This window comes from Thunnus albacares, chromosome 12, assembly GCF_914725855.1.
Source record: "Thunnus albacares chromosome 12, fThuAlb1.1, whole genome shotgun sequence".
NCBI lineage: Eukaryota > Metazoa > Chordata > Actinopteri > Scombriformes > Scombridae > Thunnus > Thunnus albacares.
This window is the reverse complement of record NC_058117.1, coordinates 25,215,949-25,238,129: the sequence shown is the minus strand read 5'-3', so window position 1 is coordinate 25,238,129 and position 22,181 is coordinate 25,215,949. Positions and strand designations below refer to the sequence as shown.

General features: G+C 41.3%; 1 protein-coding gene across 13 annotated transcripts in view; it reads right to left on the bottom strand.

Annotated features, from left to right (window-relative positions):
• LOC122994395 (supervillin-like) overlaps positions 1 to 22,181 on the bottom strand; it is a 49,800-nt gene that overhangs the window by 15,190 nt on the left and 12,429 nt on the right. For 8 of the 13 annotated variants that reach the window (XR_006406593.1, XM_044369074.1, XM_044369066.1 and 5 more), the window contains exons 6-19: positions 20,822 to 21,650; positions 19,220 to 19,303; positions 15,764 to 17,089; positions 15,176 to 15,346; positions 14,939 to 14,976; positions 14,663 to 14,724; positions 14,262 to 14,398; positions 13,897 to 13,983; positions 11,795 to 12,068; positions 10,552 to 10,617; positions 8,171 to 8,912; positions 5,996 to 6,503; positions 3,435 to 3,567; positions 1,752 to 1,808 (exon numbers count right to left, since the gene is read on the bottom strand). Coding sequence is in view for 12 of the 13 variants with exons in the window: in XM_044369074.1 (XP_044225009.1) it covers positions 1,752 to 1,808; positions 3,435 to 3,567; positions 5,996 to 6,503; positions 8,171 to 8,912; positions 10,552 to 10,617; positions 11,795 to 12,068; positions 13,897 to 13,983; positions 14,262 to 14,398; positions 14,663 to 14,724; positions 14,939 to 14,976; positions 15,176 to 15,346; positions 15,764 to 17,089; positions 19,220 to 19,303; positions 20,822 to 21,650 (4,514 nt within the window). In the remaining variant the exon portion in view is untranslated. The remainder of the gene's footprint in view (positions 1 to 1,751; positions 1,809 to 3,434; positions 3,568 to 5,995; positions 6,504 to 8,170; positions 8,913 to 10,551; positions 10,618 to 11,794; positions 12,069 to 13,896; positions 13,984 to 14,261; positions 14,399 to 14,662; positions 14,725 to 14,938; positions 14,977 to 15,175; positions 15,347 to 15,763; positions 17,090 to 19,219; positions 19,304 to 20,821; positions 21,651 to 22,181) is intronic. The other 5 variants (XM_044369065.1, XM_044369071.1, XM_044369070.1 and 2 more) reach the window with 5 other exon arrangements.

Below are 22,181 nucleotides of genomic sequence, written 5' to 3'. Positions count from 1 at the left end.
GATACAATTTAACTATAAATCCAATAAGTTTTTGGGGCATACAGTACATAGATGATATAAATATCAATTTGTCTTTCTTGGATTAAGAAGATTAAGATTTGTCCTGTTTGTTTGACCCATCCTACACACTCTAAGGGCAGCTACAGTGCAGCGTCTGGGGACCAACTCTAGTTCTTTTTGCCAGTGCCTTGGTCAGGGGCACCCACGGGACTATTAAACCCTAACAAACATGCCTTTTGATGGTGGTTGGATGGTGGATTGATGGTGATGGTTTTTGTTAGTGGGAGGAAACCGGAGCACCCGGCGGAAACCCATTCAAACACAGAGAGAACATGCAAACTCCACAAAGAAAGGACCTGGGACAGCTGGGGTTTGAACCCAGGACCTTCTTACTGTGAGGAAACAGTGCTAACCACTGAGCCACCCACAAAACACATATTATATTGTTAACTAGTTATTAAGCTTTAAAAAGTAAAATTCCCTGCTCATTAATAAAAAGCCCCAAATCCCCAAATCCGAAATAAAAAGGCTCCTAAAATCATTAATGGCCACTGAATAAGATGTACATGTTTACTGTTAGTAACAAAGCAGCAAGCTGCAAAAGCCTTTTTCTCTCTGCTACTGCTTGTCACATATTACATTACCAGCACAGTGCAAACGCAGAACATGCTGCTGAAATGATGTAATGTAATACTTCTATATAAGATCTGCATATAATCTACTGTATATCAGTGGTTCCCAAACATTTTGGCTTGTGACCTTTTTAAACAATAAAAAGTCAACTCACAGCCCCTCATCAAAGGTCATTTATTTCTACAAGCTGTAGAAACAAGGAAAGAGTGACTGTTTTTTTACTTCTCAGATTATTGATTTTCAATATATTTGAGACTTGAAGAGGTAAAACGACAATATATTTTACAAGAAAAAAGCTACAATAAATGTCCTAAAAAATAAAGGTAATATTACGAAGCCGATTAATGTTTTTAATCTTCTTTCCTAACTTGTTAATCATCTCACGACCCCTCAGATTTAACTATGAGACGTCCCAACCTCCAGTTTAGGAACCACTGATCTGTATGTAGTTTCTAGACTGTATTCTTAGTTTTGGAACTTGCTATTTTTTTTTACTTGAAGACATTTGGTTCTCAAGCAAAAAAGGTAAATGAAAAAGCAGTATGAATGTGTTTGAAAATATTATTCTTATGTACTTGTTTTTATGAAACAACATTTTTCTGTAACTTTTCCTGAAACTGTAAAAATGTCCATCCATTAGAAGACAATGGATTTTTCCCCAGACTCTACTGACTTCATTGGTCCGTAATAAAAGGTGTTAAAAGTCTATTTTGAGTGTCAACATTCATCTCAGTCATCCAGGTGGTGCAATGTCTGAAGATGGTAGAATCCATCAGTGGACTAGAGTTTTAATTGAACACTGAAGTTTGTTCGAAACACAAAAACAAAACTGATTTGGATTCAACTTTCCCAAGAAAAGTTTACTTTGAAGTGAATCGATTACTTAACATCGCTTTAAGACACAATCAGCAAAAGCACAGAAAAGCTTAGGAAAGTTCCAGCGTCGGCCGCTTTCCAACTATCATCCCACCGCTTCAGAGAGTAGCGTTTAAGACTGAAAGATTCAGGAGATGCATTCAGCCTCACACAAAGTGCACACAAAGCTGTGATTGGACAACGCATGTCCCGCATGAAGCTGATTGGCTTGGGGTTGGTGTGTGGCTGTCAAAGGATCTTACCCACAGCTGTTCAGACACAGACACAGCAGAGTATTCCTGAACGACCACCCCTTCCTCCTGAAGGGTTAAACACAGGGGAAGTACTTGGTCAGAGGGAGTGGGGAGGGGGGCACTCATTGTTGCCCTGGGTTTAAGGGTGAGACTGCCTGGAGGATTACCATCCAGGGTTTAAGCAGGCAGTTTCGCCCCCCAGAATACTAATGTAAAGTAGATGAGCCCAGAAAAAAGTAGTCTTTTAAAGTGTCTGAGCCCTAAATGCTGACATTAGAGGTTCTTTGAGCTTATAAATTAAATTCTAGCTGCTGTTTAAACCCATAGAGATGGATAAAAATACATAAAAGAATACATTCTTGAAACATTTCCCTTCTGTCAAATAAGCTTTCCATGGCATTATCTCTTGAGACTTAAGTGAAAAGTGGATCTTGCAGAAAAGAAATTCTCCCCAAATACCCCAGACTGCTAATTCTACAATCAGACTGTCCCATATGCTTTCTAGTTTACAGCCAATGGGGGATGGATGCTGCACAGATCTGGACCACTGGGCTCAAAGAACAGATGGACTAAAGGGGGTAATGAAAGGAGCACTTAGCGAAAAGAGCGGGGACTGGAGCTGGCAATAGTAACCCTAAAGCATGGGGAATAAAATGTGGCACCAGTGTTTACTCTATTCAATGATATTACCAAGAAGTGTTTCTCAGGAATGCAAATCTATTTATTAATTAATTAATTTTTAAATTCAGGGATATATAAATATTATAACATGAGCCCCAAGTCAGTATAAGGAAAATTTCATTTTTTTTCTGTAACTTGGGTTATATTTTCATTATTTTGGCCCTCATTTATATTGATTATGGTGATATGTGACTCACCAGCAGCACTGCAGAGATTTAAGAGATACGTAGCTAGTAAATTAGTTAATGTTCAAAATTGGAAATCAATGAGTGCCATGTACGACTTGTAGTTTAACTTGAATAATGACCTACAAATTATATTCACCTAAGTTTGTTCACAGCAATAAAGAGATGTATTGACAGAAGGTAAATAAAGAACAAGGGGGAGAATAATACTGGCAACATGTAGATATTTCTGTATGATGCTGTACTTGGGGAGACAGGTGGTACTGCAGAGTCTCTTCACTGTGCACATCTGTCCTGCAAAGACTGGGACAACAACCCAGCCGGTGCAACTCAGGAGTCTTACAGAATGTAAAGTCATGCACATACTGTAGTTAGCCAAGTTTGTGGGTTTGACTGGTATCTAATCACTGATGCAAATGTCTCGAATGCAAAAACAAAAATAACATCAGGGGCACAATTTGGAGCTAGCACGGATATCTTTTGCCGTTTGTGATGTTTGCTATAATGGACGTTGTGAATGAAGTAATCCAGAAAGAAAGAAAGAAATGGATTTTCCTTTAACTTACGCTGCAAAACTCTGAATTGAGATGCAGACCAGCTTTGCTGATATAAAGGTCACAGATTATATTGATAATAAAGATAAAATTTCCTGTGTTGAAAGCATTCTGTCTCTGTTTTATAAACCTTTGAAGATAACCACAATAATGTGACAAAATGTTGTTAATGTTTCCCAACCATCTACATGGCACTATGACTGTCTGGTTATTGTGAATGAGAATGTGATATGAATCATGTATTGTTAACACTGCAGTGTGTAGAGACTAACCTTCTTCTGGTAGGTCTGCTCTGTCTCCCATAGCTGAGCCTGCTGCTCGCTGGACGCCACCTTAACTACTTCCTGTTTCTTGTTGATCCTGTTCCTCCAGTCCTCCTCACCACTCTTCTTCAGCAGTGCCACTCTGAAATAAAACAAAAAAAACCCATTTTTAATAGAAACAATAGGCAAGAGGCAAGTAAGATGACTACAGTCCTATTACCACTGCTGTTCTATACATCCTATTCTTGATTACAGTTTATCACCATAATGTTTTTCATTCCAGATGAAAATGTATTCCACTCCTTAACTCTGATAATATTCTGAAAAGTGCTGTATCATAGAGTTATTAGATTAGCCAAACGTATTTTGTCCACGTACGTCTAAATTAAATCTAAACTATTAATATTTTCCACAATAAGTGGAGGAGAAAATGTTCTTTATTCGAAGCTAATTCATGTACTGAAAATGACTCCAGTCGTGCTGGGTTCAGTAATATTTTCAGATGTTAAAAAGCTAATAATTTTCTGAAGCCATAAAATACAAAAAGAATGGACAGTCATAATAGAAAAGTACTGTAAAAGTGACTGGATGTTGACTTCATAACTCTGTGTCAAACTAGCTTAAAACAGTATTTTGGTATGATGGATTGAGACCTCTTGAATTGCTCTGGCAAAATATGCTTCATCATTAACATGGCCGTTTATTTTAGGCTCAGTGACAGTTGTTGTTATCTGTTATTAAACGTTAATCAAATTAAAGGGGACAAAAACTGTGCTTAATATTGAAATTGCTTTTGTAGCACACCATTTTCATTATTTTCATCAAGGTTATAAGAAAAAAAAAAATCCTTCAAGGCTGAAAAACCAGGTCACAGACTTCTGCTCTACTGCCAGTAAACGTGACTGTTGAAAAAAGGTCTCCAAAGACTGTATGAGGAGCGCTGATAACGGATGGCTGAGGGGTAAAAGAAAGTATGTCATCATATCCGCTGCTTGCGTGGACAGGGCAGAAATGAGGGCATTAGGAGGAATCTGCTAAGTCTCAGAGGATTTCTTCAGTCCACACAGCTCTCTGCTGGCTGGCAGGAGAAACACAATGTTGCTAAAAATGAATCTCTCTCACCTCCAAAAATGTAAAAAAAAAAAAAGGGTGGAACAAACCTATATACTGCAAGGAAGGGCAGACAGTGACCTCTGCCTGATTCTGTCAAACAATGCAAAGCACAAGCAGAGCAGAAAATCTCTATCAATGTCTCGTCTTTGCTGACATCTCAGGTTTCATCTTGTAAAGAGTTGAGCTCTGACTGGATTTGTGAATGGACTCAAGGTTGAATAGTGCCTGCAGCTTTGCTTTAAAGGAACACCCTTTTCCCCAGCCTTTATTTCAGAAGGGCTATTATTTTTAACATGCTGCTATCGGAGATCCAGTTGGTATCCAACAATTAACAGCAGACTGAAATTCATCGACACTGACAGTTGATATTGATACTGAAAGTCATTGTGATAGTGATAGGAAAGTGATGTGTTTATTGAGTCATGACAAAGCAAGAGTTGACCCCCTTACCACTAATCACATCTTCTGACCACAATGCATTCTGGACTATTGAGTTTAACATCTGTGAAGTGATACTCATATCGCTCATACATATATTTGCTCTTAGATTTCTGGCCAGTTACCACAGATTTTTCAATTTAAGGGTTTTTAACCTTTTTTGTAATTAAATTTTATATTGACAATGTGGTTGCAGACTGACTGAGGCTGGGGGTAACTACCAAAATAGTTGCAGACAGACACTAAAACTTTTCTTTGTGTGATCTGTATTTCTTTGTGATTACTAACTTAATAATAAAAAAACAGACAGTAACACTCAGGTAGTGTCACACAAATTTCATGTACTGGTTACTTTGCATACAGCTGACCTACTGTAGTTGAAAACCAGTATGCTGTTGTGGGGGGCATTATAAGGATTAATTAGGGAAAATGCAGCACAAACAAATTGTTCCACATTTAGAGTAATTATTGTAAAAATAGCTTTACTAGCCTATGCAGTTATATAATAATTACTAATTATAACTATTACTGGCGTTTTTGAAGCAGTAGCAAAAAAGCTGATAAAACAGTACAAAGCCCAGCACTAGTCCACAGACCAGGGGTTTGGAGTCTTTGTTTTAGCTAGTGAAAAAAAGAAGCTATCATACTGCAGAGCAGCACTACACGGTCTAAATTTTCCAGTTAGGTAAGAAAACACTTGTCAAAGTGGGCTCTGAATTGCAAGGCACACTGTGAGAAGCTGTTTGAATGTCAGAAAATGCTATTGTTTGGACTTTTGTAACTTTTGCAACTGATTTCAGTGTTGAAATCAGTGTTTTGGGGAGCTGGACCACTGTAACGCAGCCAGTGTTGGCCACACAACCATAATAGTATGTAATCATAATTTTACTTTACTTGTAATGTGTTTTCAACATCACACCTTAAAATAACAAACTTTGTTGTAGTCCCCTCACCCTCATCTGCCTTACTGTCACCCTTTAAATACATATTAAAAATAAAACCTTTCAGCCATCACTCACCTCTCCTTGATGGACATCTGTTTGGAGGACATGCCGTCAGACAGTTGGTCCCCAGACTCTGTGGGGGACAGTAGATCTCCAGAATGGATACTGTGCCTGCTGAAGTCCTCGCTGTGGTCCAGAGGCAGGGACTGGGACTTGACCAGTGCCTGGGGGAAGGACTGGGGTTTTGGTGGTGTCTGTGGAGGCACCTGAGATTTGGGCTGAGGCTGGGGGGGTGTCTGTGGGTAAGGCTTAGGGAGAGACTGGAGGAATCCCTGAGGTTTTGGCTGAGTTTGTGGGGACTGGGTGAAAGTTTTGGGATATGTTGGTGGGGGCTGGGAAGGCTGGATGTATGACTGGGATTTTGGTTGGGTTGGAGGGGGCTGCTGTGTGAAGGGTTTAGGAAGAGTTTGAGGTGGTTGGACGACGTGTTGCGGCTGTTGTTGGCTGCTTGACACGTGAGATACGGTCCTGGATGATACTTTAGCTATAAGAGGCCTCAGTGATGTAGATTGATCTTGCAAGTCTAAAAGAAAAGGATAAACAATCATGTAGTTACAATGTCTGAAATAAACTTTAATTGGATAAAAGGATTTATATATTATCAGAGACATGAAAAAAATCATTAGTATCTTTAATTTTTAGATTAAAGATACTTTGAAACACTGCAGATGTTTGAAACACACTCGAGAAAACAATTAGGCATCTTTAGTTACAGTAGTCATTATTGCATTCAGGGAGGCTCCAAAATTTGAGATTTGAGAGTTTGATGCAGAAGAAATGACCAAATTCTTCTTTCCATTGCATAATTTTCACTCATTGTTTGTCTTCTGAATTACATTCATAGCTCATCAGTTGCATGTTAGGAAAGATCACTCATTTTCCAGCATTGTGGCGTCTTTGAATGCACCAACAGGAGTTTTGAAACAATACTTTGTAGATAATGCACTACAACATGAAAAAGCAATAGTATGGTCATTTTGGATTTTGTAAATACTAATGTGCTGTAAGTGGCAGACTATCATGTCCATTATTGTATAGCATGAATGTTTTGGAGACATAAACATCTACATAGACCGATATTAGATTAACATAATCATCCTTGAACATGCACATATGCAGCTGGCTTTATAGGGAAGAAATCTAATTAGTATAATACAAAGCCTGCTGTGTGTGCTGCATAAGGTGTGTGCACATTGTGAGGACGAAAAACTGTTCACAGAGTCACATTTTGGGAACTCGCCTCCCATTTGATGACAAAAATCGAGTCCCCACAAGAAAAACCACTACATCTTAGTCTTAGGACTTGTCTTTCGTTAAAGTAGGGTAAGGTGTTGGTGTTAGGCATGTAGCTTCATCATGTTTTAGTATAATAGACATACTTTAGTGAAGATCTACCCATGCAGAACTAAATAAGATTACAGCCTGCAGACAAGGCTTCCATTGTGTCCTTCCTGTCCTCTACCTGCTTCATGTAAGTGCAGGCCAATTGTTCTGCACACTCTCACTGAGTGCTTTCATCTTTCCGTGTACTGTTTGTGTGCATGCATGGGAAAAGACCACCCCTGAACACATTCGGCATTGGCACATAGAAACAGGTCAGGCCCATTATACTGTTGTATGTGCACTGCTAACCCACAGGCGTAATATGGTGCAAGGGGACCACAGCCCCTTTATAGGCCATGACAGTGAACACAGACAGTTCAGTATAAAAAATATTGGGTGTCTATTAGCTGACAAACAACATGTCAGGGAAGGGCTTCCTCTTTGTAGACAAAGAGAGCCACGAGGCAAATGCATGGAAAAATATGCTAATTAGATGCCTCCTCAGACGTCTCTCTCTCTCTCTCTCTCCTTGACACACACACTCTCTCTCTCTCTCTTTCTCTCTCTATCAGCCAAATCAAATACCCCCAGCTGGGACAAGTGTGTGTGTGTAGCCGGCAGAAAGCAATCATGCGTGGGAGCATGCTGCATCAGACAATGAGGATAATGAGAACAGCCCCTTCCCTATACATTGCTTCCTCTCTCTTTTTGTCGCCCCCATTCTCTTTTTTTTCTTTTTGTCCACTCTATTTTCATTTCTCTTCCTCCATCCCTCCTTCTAGGCGCAGCTATTCACATCTCTCTATTACTCCTTTCCCCACCCTTCTCCATCTCCTTTCTGTTTAGGTCATCAGACAAGCCTCCTACCTGAGATGCCCGCTTGACTCCGGCCACTGCTCCTCTCAGTGAGGTGCAGCTCCTGTGTGGAGGAGCTGTGAGCTACTGCAGCCTCTCTCAGGTAGCCTCCTCTTCCTCTTCCTCCTCCCTCGGCTCTCTCCTTACTCTCCTGGGAGTCTCCGTCTGCGGCTCTCCAGCTGGGCACAGGCTCTGTCTCGCCCCTCCACAAAGAGGGCTTGGCAGAGTGCTGAAGCTGGGGATGCTGCTGCAGCTGCCCTTCTTCCCGGTCCCTGTCCGGGGAGTGTGGCTTTCCCTTAATGCTGCTGTCTTGGTTCTCTTCTTTGGCTCCTCCCTGCTGTCTCCCCCTAACCTCCTCCTCTTGCCGGTCTCTCCAGCCCTCCTCCTCTGCCTCCCCCTGCCGCCTGTGACTAGTGGAGGAGGTGGGAGCCCCCACTCTCTCTCGGCTCTCAGGGAGGAGAGGGGAGGAGTTGAGCTCAGACTCAGGGTGGCCTGGGTCCCCACTCTGGGTCATGGAGAAATACCTCAGCGCCCTCTCCTGGTGGCTGGTTGTGTTGCTGGAAGCCTGTTGTTGGGCAGGGATGTAGGGGATGGCGGTGGATTTCCCTGGATGGAGACCGCCATCATCTCTGATGCCACTGCTGACCGGCGTCATGGTTACTGAGGTGACGGAGGCTTCGGAGGTGACGGCTGCCACAGAACGGACCAAGGAGGCTGAGAGGGGCTCCAGTTTGATCTCTCCTCCATTTTTCAGCTGCAGAGACAGCAAGCATCATGTCAGAAAGTCAGAAAGGATAGAAATACAACAGGAGAGATGAAGGGATTGATATGGAGGAAGGATGGATGAAAAGATAAATGTCGGTAAATGATGGTACAGGGGGTATGTGATGATGAACAGATCGATGGATGATAGAATAAGGTGGGGTGATGATAAATTATGTTTAAATTATGTTTAATTATGTTGATGCAAAATAGGGCAAAGATGGATGGATGAGGGCTAGGAAAACAGCAACTGAGGCAAATTACAAAAAAAAAGAGTTGTTCAGGTTTATTCTTCAAGTTGCAGCTTTATAACTGTCGTTCACAAAACACCAAAATACAGTATATGTATAATGTATGTATATGTATAAAGCATTGCCATTCAGTTCTTCCAGCAACATCTCCAGTAAAACTGCATCATGGCAAACTGTGGTAGTTTTTTTTCTAATTTTGATGCAACAACCAAAGGGATTGCAATACACAGCCATCTTTAAGATGCATAAACTCCACACCAGACTGCTGTGAATTGATTTTAGTTGTAATTCAAGGTCTTGTATTGACCCTCACGCACCCTCTGTACAATGTCAATATTACGGCCAGACTCACCCACATACTTTATTCCCCAGATAAGCTAGGAGGAGGCCTTAATGAACTAGCATGCACCATTTGCGCTCAGATATCCCATGCTTGTTATGCAGCGAACAAGCATGTAGCAGAAGCAGCTGAAATCCAATAAAAGGGGAGCCACTGAAAACAAACAAGGCACCCTAAACTTTAAAGGATAGGTTCACATTTTTTTCAAGTCTGTCTTAAAACATCAGTCAGGTGTCCATATGAACATTGAAAGAGGTTTTCCTCGCTGTAATCATTATTCCTGTTCATACTGGCTATTAAAGGATCCCCTTCAAATGTACTTTCAATGTAAGTGATAGAGGCCAAAATCCACAGTGTGTCCACTCACTCATTTTGTTCAAAAATGCATTTACAAGTTCATCTGAAGCTTATATGAGGCTTCAGCAGTCTGAGTTAGTCAAATCAAGTGGATATCTGCCACATTTATAGTCTTTTTAGCATCAAATTCCCTCTTTGTGTTTCCTCTGACAGTGTTTCCCTGTTGAGCTGTGGTAGTATAGTAACAAAAAGAGGGAATTTGACACTAAAAAGACTGTAACGTTGAAAGATATCTACATCATTTGGATGGCTAAAGCTTCATATTAGCTTCAGATAATCTTTTTGCACAGATGGAGGACTGTGGATTTTGTCTCCCATCACTTACATTGTAAGAACATTATGAAGGGATCATCTTATGGTCAGTATGAACAGGAGGAATGATTATGACAAGAAAAAACTACTTTAATGTGCATTTTGGCACCTAACTGTTGTTTTAAAACAGGCTTGAAAAATTGTGAACCCGTCCTTTAAGGCAATGCCCTACTTATGCAAGTTAATGTTTAAAAATACACACTAGTTTGCATTTATGGCCATTATTAAGCTAATTATTAGGCTCAGCTACCATAAGTAGCAACTGCCATACCAAGACAACACGGGTCACTATAGAGACAAATGAGATCAATTAATGGCGGGATCAATCAATGCAACCAATCAGAAGCTCCGTACAGGCAACAGGATCTTACATGTTCCTCCTGAATGGCCTCTAAGTCGTTGTTACACACTGCAGAAGTTACCGGTGGCTCAGCTTCCTGTGTGGACACCAGTGATACTATGACTCACTGCTGAGAACATGGTGGAGGTGAAGTCAACATATTACGTAGCATCTGACACTGACTTTCTTGTTTTCGACAGATCTGCTTTGAAAACGCAATTTCTGCTCGTAGGACAATATATCTGTATAAGGTGGTGATGCATCAGGGGATGTTTTGGAAATGTAGATGGGAAACCATCCAATCAATGTGTCAAAAATAAGATCCAAGGTAAAAAAATATATATTCCTTGAATCAAACTGTTCCTGCATGATTGATGCATCACTATGGTGGACAGTTGCATATCAGCTGCCCAAAATACATATATATATATATATATATATATATATATATATATATATATATATATATATATAGTATTTCTGACATCCCTTACTGTATGTGAATTGTTGGTGATTTGTGACATCTAGAGGCCACTGTGTTATAAAGCATAAACTCTGTGACCTCTGTATTCTGTGCTGTCTAAGATTCATTCAGCTGCACAGAATCCACAAAGCACAAAAAGAAATTGGTGTGCTGCAAAACACTCACTGCACTGAACGTAAGTGACCTGGAAGTAAATCGTCTGTAGCTGCAGGCCTGTTTGAGAAGATCCAAGTAAAGCTTAGATGCAATAATGTCAATTTACAATGTTTTCCACACATCTGTGCTACTGTAACTGAAGGATGTCACAAATTTATGATTACTGTTGGTATGCAATCTTAATCATATTGCAAACATTTCAAAATAGCGTCTACCTCCCTAACATTTGGCCTGCTCATTATTTTCTCATCTCTTCATCTTCATTATTTTGTTGGGGCTGTTAAGATGGATACCACCAAAGATGGTGAGCGATTTTAGAGTAAGGAAACAGGAAATAAGTTAATCTATTGTAAACATTGTAAACATTCTTCTTTCTTCAGAGACAGACTATTGTTTTTGTTTCTTCTATTTTATAGAACTTTTTACTTTTTACTTTATTTGCTCAGAAATATTATATATATTATATATTTATTATGATTATGGTAGAATAAAAGTTAATACTGTAATTGATCTTGAACTTTTTCTCAATTTCTTTCACATTTATAGTTCACGTTTTTATTTATGACAGTGCAACTGATTTTAGAGTGCCACAGTTTTTTTTCCAAAAACATCACATGAATTAAAACATCTGTACCTTCTCCACCTCTCCCTGGGTGATGGGCTGAGTCTGAAAACGGGTGTTGGCCCTGCGCTGGCGGGTGTCCCCTCGGGTACCCTCAGCAGTCTTGCCGGCAGTATGGGCGAGGCGGTTGAAGAGGGCCATCTTCTCAGCCAAAGTGAGGGTGGACAAGTCAGGCTCTTCCGAGACAAGCTCGTCTCCCTCCATCCCAGCACTAGGACCTGGTTTTTGGTGCTCCTGGAAGTTGTGAATCTCCTGCTCCTGGCCTGGCTGGGAGGAGGCCTGGATGCTGAGGGAGGGATAGGAGGGCAGTCAGTGGGTGAGTGATGGGCCTCAGTCTTCTAATAACAACGAGATTAAAATGAAAGCTCGACTAAGTGGTTACATCTTAAAGGCAAAAAAACATGGCGAGTGAAAATATAATTTTTACTAGTAATAAAATTTTTGTCCAACTGATTCAAAATTTGCATCATCATCACCATCCCTTCATCCTGAAGGCATACATCTAAAATGTGACATATCTAAAATTTAGATACTTATCTAAAATTAAATACAGGTGTCTTTATATAAAATACCAAATCCTGTTGTCTTTGATTTCAGACTTTTTGATATGATCTGGATGAATGACAATCTTCGAGACTGAAAAAAAAGAGTTTTATCAAAAACCTGTTAAATCTCAGTTTTAGATGAGATAGTTGTAACCTGTCTATTCAAACAAAAGTCCTGAGCCATTATATTAAGTATGATTAAGTTTATTAGTTTAAACCTGCAGTGCAGAACTTTTACATATAAATGAACATCTCTTACATTTAAGCCCTTGCCAAATGAGTTCACACAATGCTGATTAAGCCTATCATCACTAGATAAATCTCTCTGTATTTCACTGTATACAGAGTTTTTAATTCTGGTGTCGAGTTTGACATTCCTGTGCCGGCGGGATGAATGCATACTGAGCATGCTCTATAGGCAGAGCATGTGCATCAGAGGCTTCCACCAGCCGTGTCGGCTGACATCCGATTAGCCCTCTGCTAACTTGAATGGGGATAAAATAATTTAATCATGCAACTCTCTAGACTTTCCAAATGTTATCGGACTGAATAGGTCAAATTCTTCGTCGTTCGTGGGGGTTCTGTGATGCTCAAAGCAATCCACCGTTTTACAGGAGTAGGCTACTGTGGAGCCTATGACGTAAGCACATGTCAACAGTGTTTTTGTAATTACTCTCACTGCCAGAAGGGGGAGACACAAGTCCCACACTCCAGCTTTAAGGTGGCTAAAGCCAAAGTATTCCCCCCCTAAATATCAATGAACTGAACATGCATGCAAATACCAGCCAGGTAAATAACTGTGATAACTGTGCAAGTTTACAGGCGCAGAAACAGAGACTAAAGTAGATGAGCGAATATTTGCAAGATAATAATATAATGCACTCAGATGTTTGCAGGGGTTTGCAATCTCCCAGCAGTGTACTAAGTTAAACCAGAGTTGGTAAACAAACTGCAGGACACGTGAGCCCTGACATGCAGAGGGCTTTAACTGGTTCAACCTCTGACCTTTCCATAAGATATGTAACCTATTTCCTCACAGATTTTCATGATGTGAATGTGGGAGACACTGCAAGAAAGAATGCTTGCGAACTGGGCATGGAAAGCACTTAATGAGTTATTGTGTAAACAGCGGCTTCCTTTCCCTATATGGTGCGCACAGCAACGAAGCAGCACATGAGGGGGCAGAAATAACAAGGTAAGATGAGCTGGTTAGACAGATTGCCACTGCAACCAGGAGAGGGAGATGGAGAGTAAAATGTCGATGGTGTACATTTTCATAGGTTAAGTTTGTTTTTAGCATAATTGCAATTTCACCTCTATGATTGGGTTCTAATAGCAGTTTGATTTTTAATCTGGTTCCAGGTGGTAAAATACCCTGCTCTATTTCAAAAAGTCTTTTTATAACTTTTTTATTTGCATAGAGCAATTTAATAAACATCAAGAGGATTCTGATTCTTTAAGTGGATTCAATACTATATATACATATGACATTCTAGATGTCAAAATATAACACCACATACAGATGCAAACACACAACAAGTAAGCACCCAGACGTCGGTCCAGCTGTACCTGATGCTAGTCACATTGGTGCTGACTACAGTGGGGCTGGGGACATGAGTGTGGATTCCCACAGGCTGTGATGATGTTGCGGGGTCACTTGTAAGTGAGGAAAATTAGGTACAGATGGAAAAAAAGACACATATATATGAAATACAGCTGATGCAAGGCAGAGGAAAAAACAAGACACTGCCAGAGAGGAGAGAAGAAGTAAACAAGGACTTGAAAGACTTTGACAGAGGTCTGAAGATGGGGTAAAAGCGGAAAAAGGAAAGAAAAAGAGAGGGACAGAAGAACAGAAAAAGACCAAAATAAAGAAAAGAGATACAAATTATATGATGCAAAATAAAGTGACACAAGCTATATCTAAGACCTACCTTGAAGCATTGACCACCTCCCTGTTGGTGACGGGTTGTGTGTGTGACCGGTCCTGAACTCGTCTCAGACGTCTCTCTACAGCAGCGTTTCGAGAGCGTGGTTTGGGAACACCTCCCTCTGATGTCCTCTCCAGCTCCTGGAACAATATGTCAGGAAACATCAGGAATATCATTCAATATGTAAATGTTAAGAAACACAAAAATATCCATTTGAGCATTTGTGAATAGACAGTTAACTTGCTGGTACAAAATATTATTACACATCAACCAGCGTCTGTTGTGAAGCTATACACAACTCAATCTTTTGGTTTTCTGATTATGAAATTTAAAACATTAGTCATCATAAAATATATCAGTTATCTGTTTTTATTATTGAAATGTCCATAAAATAGGAAGTGTACCCTGAAGAGAGACCTCTTGGCAGCCACACTCATCTTGGCTCTCTCATCCAGTTTTTCTTCGTCTGGTGAGAAATAAGTAAGAAAAGTTGTGTTATATAACGTCAACTGTATGTAAAATTCTGAAAAAATGGCACTAATGTGCCTTAAATGATAAGAAGCAATACATTTTTAGTGTGAGTCATTTGTTTTTTTTATTCTCTCATAGCATAAAAACAAAAACAATATAATAAATAATACTAATATACAACTTTTTAGCAGTGGAAATTATGTGCTTACCTTCAGCGTCCTGTAGCTGTGATGGACTTAGACGGGATCTGAAGAAAACATAAATATACATCAAACATCAGCATTTAGACTACGTTTTTTATTTGAGGAACTACAGGATACTCTCATGATCTGAATGCTAAATGTTGTATCCATCATGCTCTGCCATCCAATGCAGTATATTGTTCTTTGTCAATAAAATGACTCTGAAGCGCTCCTCCAGACTTCTACAGAAAGCCCTTCCTGTACCTATCAGACTCCAAACGCTCTGCAGAGGTGATGGGCTGCGTCCTAAACCTCTCCGACATGCGACTCTCTCCTGGTGTGATGTAGCGTCGTGGCCTCCGAGCACCCCTGTCCCGATCAGCTGGACTAGCCGGATCTACCTCCATTGCTGACAGTTCTACTTTAGTAGTCTCGCTTTTGGAGCCAAATTGGAAAGATTGACGAAGACAACAATAAGGGAGAATACAAGTGAGAGAACTATTAACGATGATTGGTTTTGACGTAGTTTTTAGTAATAATTTACTGTAAACTGCACTAAAGTTAGAAAAACACTACTCACACATTGATTTTGCCACACACGCTGAGCACAACCTAACTGCATAGCAACCCAACTGTGAGGAGCCATTAGCCAATCTTAACATGCAGCATCAAATTGTCAAAACTTAACTTCATATGATAGCAATACACTTGGACACCATTCATGCCACAGGAAGATATTCTATCAGCAATTTCTTCCCATTGATTTTATTATTACTTATTTGCAACAGCATACTAATGTAAAGTTAGATAGTAATTAGCAATGCCACACAGAGCCCATGCCAGTGGACCTACAACTCAGGCTTCCGGTTGGCATTCTCCAGATACGAGTGTCGCAGCTGTGCTACTGACACCCTGGTGTCCAGCGTGCCCATGTCACCGTTAGCCATCCCTGATGGAGGGGCGATCCTGGAAGACTCTCTGTTGGCAGCTGCCCTCTCCAGACGATACATGGCAGAATGCTGGCTTATACCTATATCTGACATGGAGCGGGTTCGTGTCTTGGGTTTGGGCCCTCCGCTCATCTCCATGCTTCTATGCTTGGCCTGAGGCAAAGAGGAGCCTTTCTGGAGGTAGATGGCTGAGTCAAACCTCTGCTGCCCTGATGGATCCTGCTGCTGCCGCCTCTGAGGCTCAAATTCTTCATTTTGTTGGGGCTCTTGTCTTCTCCTGGAGTCTTGCAACTGACTGTGAGGTTCTTGTCTTTGGAGTTCATTCTCTTGCTGTCTTTGAGACTGCAGCTGTCTATGTGGCTCTTGGGGTTGTCTAAAGTGATCAAATTGATGCTGCCTTTGAGGATCTTGCTGTTGAATTTGATGTTGTCTATTTCTGTTTTCTGGTTCTTGCAGCTGCATTTGAGGCTCTTGATGGTACACAGGCTCTGAAGTTTGCTGCTGCCTAAGCTGCTGGCGTACAGACGAATGAGAAGGCTGTACAGATCTAAATACTCTCTCCTCTTGGCTGTCATGGCCAGAGAGATGCTCTCTCCCCCTTTCTCTAACCCTGTCGATATTTCTCTCCCTTCCTCTCTCTCTCGGTCTCTCCCTGTCCCAGTCTTCTTCACCTCGACTCCTCCTCCTCCGTTGTGGGCTGTAGTTCTGCCAATCCATGTCTTCATGGTGGCCCCTATGAATATCATCCACACTCCTTTCTCTTCGACGGATCTCTGAGGGCAACACAGCTTTCCTGCTCTTCAGCAGGCCCTCCGTATGGGCTTCTTCTTTCAGGGCTTGTCTGGCCTCCAACCTTGCCTCCTTGTGGGCGGCAAAGATTTGGTCGGCACTCACTCTCCTTCGTGGTGGTACTTCAGGTGGTCCAGGTAGTTTGGCAGTGGCCACTGGGGCAGGCATGGCCAAATAGGGCTCGTGGGCCACAGCAGGGCCAGAGTGTTGGTACTCATGAGCAGAGGGAGGGTAGGCTGTTTGGCCATGGACCGGTTGGTGGTCTGCACTGTGCTGAGACTGGGGAACAGTTCTTTGCTGGGTGGATTCTGAGCGCTGTGGCGAGAACTGTGTTGTGTTCCTCCGAGCACGATGTCTACTACCCTGGCGGTTGTCTGGACTCCACTCAAGGGGCCTCTGGACAGTTTCGTCCCTGGACAATCGTTCCCTTACTCGAATTCTTGGGGGAAAGGAATGGATAAGGGACACTGAGATTCCAGTTCCATAATAGACCTATGACAGCCTCCACACAAAGACACAGAGACTGGTAAATAATGAAATACACCAGTCACAAATTAACTATCCAATATAATAGCTCAAGTAGAGTGGTGTATCTGAATAATAGTCAGCTACTTTAGTATTTGATTGGTTTTAATTTGGCACAAACATAATTGAATTCTCACTAATATTTGATTCCAATATCGATTAAGTGTGCCCCGAGCACATATTGTGAAACAGAGAGTTGTTTATTTCATGGGACTATCATGGGACCAACATGAGTTCCGAAATCCTGCACTAGAATGGCAACAAGGTCAAGCAGCAGCATGCCCCAGGTTTAAATTTGAGTCTTAGTTCAAACAACTCTCTCTCTCTCTGATGTCTCCGTGCCAAAAAAGTAAGCCAAACTATTTTCATCTGTAACCTTCTGACCACTGGTAGCCAAAGGTTGCACTAATCTCATTGTAGACCACTAAGCCAGACATAATTGATGGGCCTCTGCCTTATCTGACATGGCATGAAGGACTTAAACAGTGCTCGTGCTACATGAGTACACACTAATACCAGCTAGCATAAGCAGCTGATAAGGCCACATGGGCAGTTAGTGCCAGTGGCATACATTGAACATACATACTAGCTAAAAGTGTCCAGAATATCCTCTGTTGAGACACATTAGATGTGCAAAAAAAAAAGTCTGGCAATGGACATTCAGCCATTCACAGGCTATCAGTAAGCCAGCAATGTCACATATCGGGGTCATGTATACTCAATGACCTAAAACTTTAATGTGTTTCTCTAGAATCCTTTTAGCAAAAAAAACCAAACCAGGTGATTAAAAACATACATCCAAATTCATTGTCAACATCACTGAGATGGTACAAGAGTCAGATGTAATTTCATAAGGGTTAACAGGTCAGAATCAAGGGGGGGTGGAGGGGGGGGTGGGGGGGGGGTGTGTGAGTGCAGTCTCAGTTGACAAGTGCTGAGTCAGTGGGTCTTTGACCGACTGGGTCAGGGCCTGGAGCTGACTAATGTTGTCACTCCATCAACTCTGGTTCACTAACAGCACCACTCAACCTCTCATGAAACACAGGCCACACACAAACACACTGATGTAAGAAGAATGAAGGTTCAGTGGATGGTATTGTACCGATGAAAAAATGGTCATTTTACAGAGTATAAGGTATGTTTATAGAACATTATACAACTTGTTTCACAGAAGAGTTGTAACATTAAGTGTGCCAACTGCCTCTGCTTCCTGGAACTGTGCTATGTGATTTTAAGGGAAGGTCTTTTAGGGACAAGGTGTTTAATTTGCAGATAGATTTTGGCTCAATAAAATATAGATGATACTATGCTTTAAGAGATCAAAAATGACAATCGGTGGCTAAGACCAGATACAAAAATAAAAAAGAATTAAACAAGAAAATTTATTGTTTGATTGCCATGTGGGATGTACGGGGGATGAAGTCACGATTCTACCATCATTACTAAATGCTCTTAATCAAGGCAGTTTTCTGAGATTATAGCACAAATAACGATCACGTTGACACAAAAAGTAAAGTGAGCTACAGATATATATTCAGCAAATATTTTGATGAATAAATGTTGAGATATAAGTTAGGAATGAAAGTTTGTCAGTTGCAAAATCAAAATCCACTGAGGTCCATTAAACACTTGTTAAACGGGATACTATGACATCAGTTAATCAGGGAAGTATTACTGAATGAAATGTATTATTGGACAGTTATAATATATATCTACTGGAATGAGTTAGCTGCATGTCCACCACGGATGTGTTTTTTAAGTGCTGGCTTATTATCTTATTACATCCCTTTGTAAGAGGTTCCCAGACGTATTTCTACATGGTGTCTGCCAGTTTTAGAATATTTACGAATTTTTAAGACCTATAACATTAAGATATTTCTAACTCCTGTCATTGTTTATAAGGGACCCTCTGAAAAAGATATGAGTGCAAGAAAAAATAAATTTTTCAGCCTGGTTTTTTAGTAATTACCAGCTAAAAACACAGGTCCGCGGTGGACTACATGGCTTTGTAAGGTCTTCTGATGGCATCTCGAGTTGACAGTACCTTGAAGGCAAGCTGGAGACTGTCTGAGCGTCACTCTCTGAGTCTGTGTTGAGAGACCACTCGCTCTGTGACAGGGCGGCAAGGCTACAGAATGACGTGTTGACAGTGTCAAACCCTGAGGCAAACTTCTTATCATTCGTTCAATGATCAGTGTAAAGTAGACGGGCACTGATCCACCACAATTACAACAACTTTCAGGTGTTTGCAGAAGTTTAACAATCTGATTATCATTTAAAGGATCAGTTTAAAATTGGCTGTTGTACACATTGAACATGTTGATGAAGTTTGTCATGGGTAACATTTTCAGTTCTTTACTGATGTCACTTCATAAATATGGAGAGTACTATTATAGGCGTCATTACAGCGTGTCTTAAAACTTGTCTCAGCTCCAGTGTCATCAAGTCACATTCTTCTTAATTTACTTAACAAGTGTTACAATTCTCATTCCTTTTCTGGTAGCATATTCAAGTTTATAATAGAAAATGACTAAGCTAATGAACCAAGCTGAAGTTAAATCAGGGTTACCTCTCAGGGCGAGCAGGGAAATCATATCCCCTCCAAAAACCAACCCCTGCAATCTCCTCTCTTGCCCTACAACCTTTCCCTGATGAGCTCCCCAGAGCACCTTTCTATGTGAAACTGGAGCAGGGCAAGTGTGACAGAGATGGACCCCCAGTCTAGAAAGATCCAGAGACTACCATAGTGGAAGAAGCAGCAGGTTAGCTAACTGAGCAGCCAGTGGACAACCCCAAACTGCACTGCATATTTTAATGCTGAAATATCTTGATTGCAATGTGCTCATCCATTACTTTTTGCTATTCAGATTTCTGCAATGTGGTTGGATTTTCTACATCATGCAAGTATAGTTAAGAAATTTTGTAATAATCAAAGTTTGCCAATAAAAAAAGGATCTGTGTAGCACATTCTTACAGGAAGTTACAAGCAGCCAGTGGATTTGTGTGAAAATCAGCAGGAAATCAGGGTTGTATTAGACTAAATGTAGTCTGAAAATACATAGTAGACACAACATCAGACTCTTCATGTACAGTGCCCAGAGAGAAACTTAATGACCTGTTATAATGATCTAATCTATTTTGGAATTCAAAAAGAGCTACTATTATTCTCAAATTACTAAAGAACTATATCTGCAGGTGCACACAGTAAAACTAGAGTCAAAATAGGAATAAAGAAACATTAATAATGTGGCAAGACAGACATGACCGGACAGACCTTTCACAGACCACATTTATGGGGCTGTGTTGCAGTGTGTGGACGATTAAAAGTCCCAAAACAAACTACAAGAACCAAGATACAAGCAGAGTATGTCTATTCTTGATTCTGCTGTCATGTCAGACATTACCAGACTCCAAATCATGAGGGGAAGTTGTTTTTGTATTATTTTAGCTGTAAAACGGTGCCTAAAAAAAGCATTATCGCCTGCATCATAAGCACTCATCTAATAAGACAACCTTAGTATTCAGACTCATGTCCTTAGGGCACTTTGTCGTACACTTGCTCTCTATTACGTAAAAAAGATTGTGATGACTTTATGACCTGACTATGTGTTTCATGAATGTTATAACTCGTTCTTTGTAAACTTACCCCTGCCTGTTAAGGATGCTCTGGGCCTGCTGCTCTATGAATAAATCCCCAGGTGAGATGCCGTAGCGCGTGGAGGGCAGGGAGGCCCGGCGGCCGGTGCGAGGAGAGCTGGGCACGGCCGCAATGCTATAGTCCCTAGTGGAGGCGGGGCTTGGCTCCTGGTGGGCGGCGTCTTGGTGGTGGTGGGGGTATTGTTGCTGCTGAGGCTCGGGCGGATGCTGCTCATGGGTTCTGGTTCGAGAAGTGACTTGGTGCTCTTGAGCCCCGCCGCGTCGGTAGTTCTCCATGTTCATCGCTCTTTCCCTCTCCGAGAATCTGCTCGATCTCTCTTGTGTGGGGGGAGGGGCTTGGTTTGTGTGGGCGGGGCTTGATGTGTTAACAGGTGTAGGATCCGGGTGAGTTCTCATGTAAACCCTGCCCACTCCAGAGCGGTATGGCACCCTGGACTCCTGTCCTGGCTCCTCTGCTTCCTGCCTGTCTCGCCTGGTAGTAGTTTGTCGGTCAGAGGCGTCATGGTCACGGCGGGAACGGTAGCGTGGTGTGTAATCCATGTCTGCTTCCTGGTCCAAGAGGATGCCGTACCGCTCTGACAGCTGGCGGCGACGCTCGGCCTTGTAGCGGGCGATGCGTTCAGCCTTGGAAGTGAGGCTGGTGGTGTCTGTAGCGCCAGATGTGGGTGTAGAGGAGGTGGATAACGATACTGGGTCAACGTACACCAACTTTGGCTCTTGACGGCCGCTGCCAACACCTCCTTTAACCTGTGCAGATCTGTCCGGGGACGACACCTGCTTCAGGGGTGCCTCCAACTCCTCTCGACTGTAGCGCCTCACTGTGGTAAATGGTGAAAACACTATGATCTATTACTTATTACCAACATTCCTCGACAACCATGAATTAAGCTGCATTCATGTCATGTGGGAGTTGCTGTAATTACCTTTTTTTAACTTCCATTTACTTTTCACTACAACATTCATGTCATTATAATGACAAGGAAACTTGAAGTTTACTGAAAACTCAGATATATCTGCTTTGTTGAATGTAATTAAAAGCTAATTTAATGGATACAGTGCTATATTGACCATGCACTGTAATTTTTAAGACTCATGTGATCAATTCTGCATTCACACAACCATCTTGAGATATCAGATGACAAGTGCTCACAAGTTAAAATTATGGATACTTTTCCACTCGTTACCTTTCATCCCACATGACGCAAATGTGACATTATTCTAATGTACTTTAGCAAAACACATTATAGGCTATTCATATCAATCCTCTTTAATCAGGAACTCAGTCATCATGCAACAAATCTTTGATGACAGTTACAGCCACAGACAGCATAGCAACAGTATGACAGTGA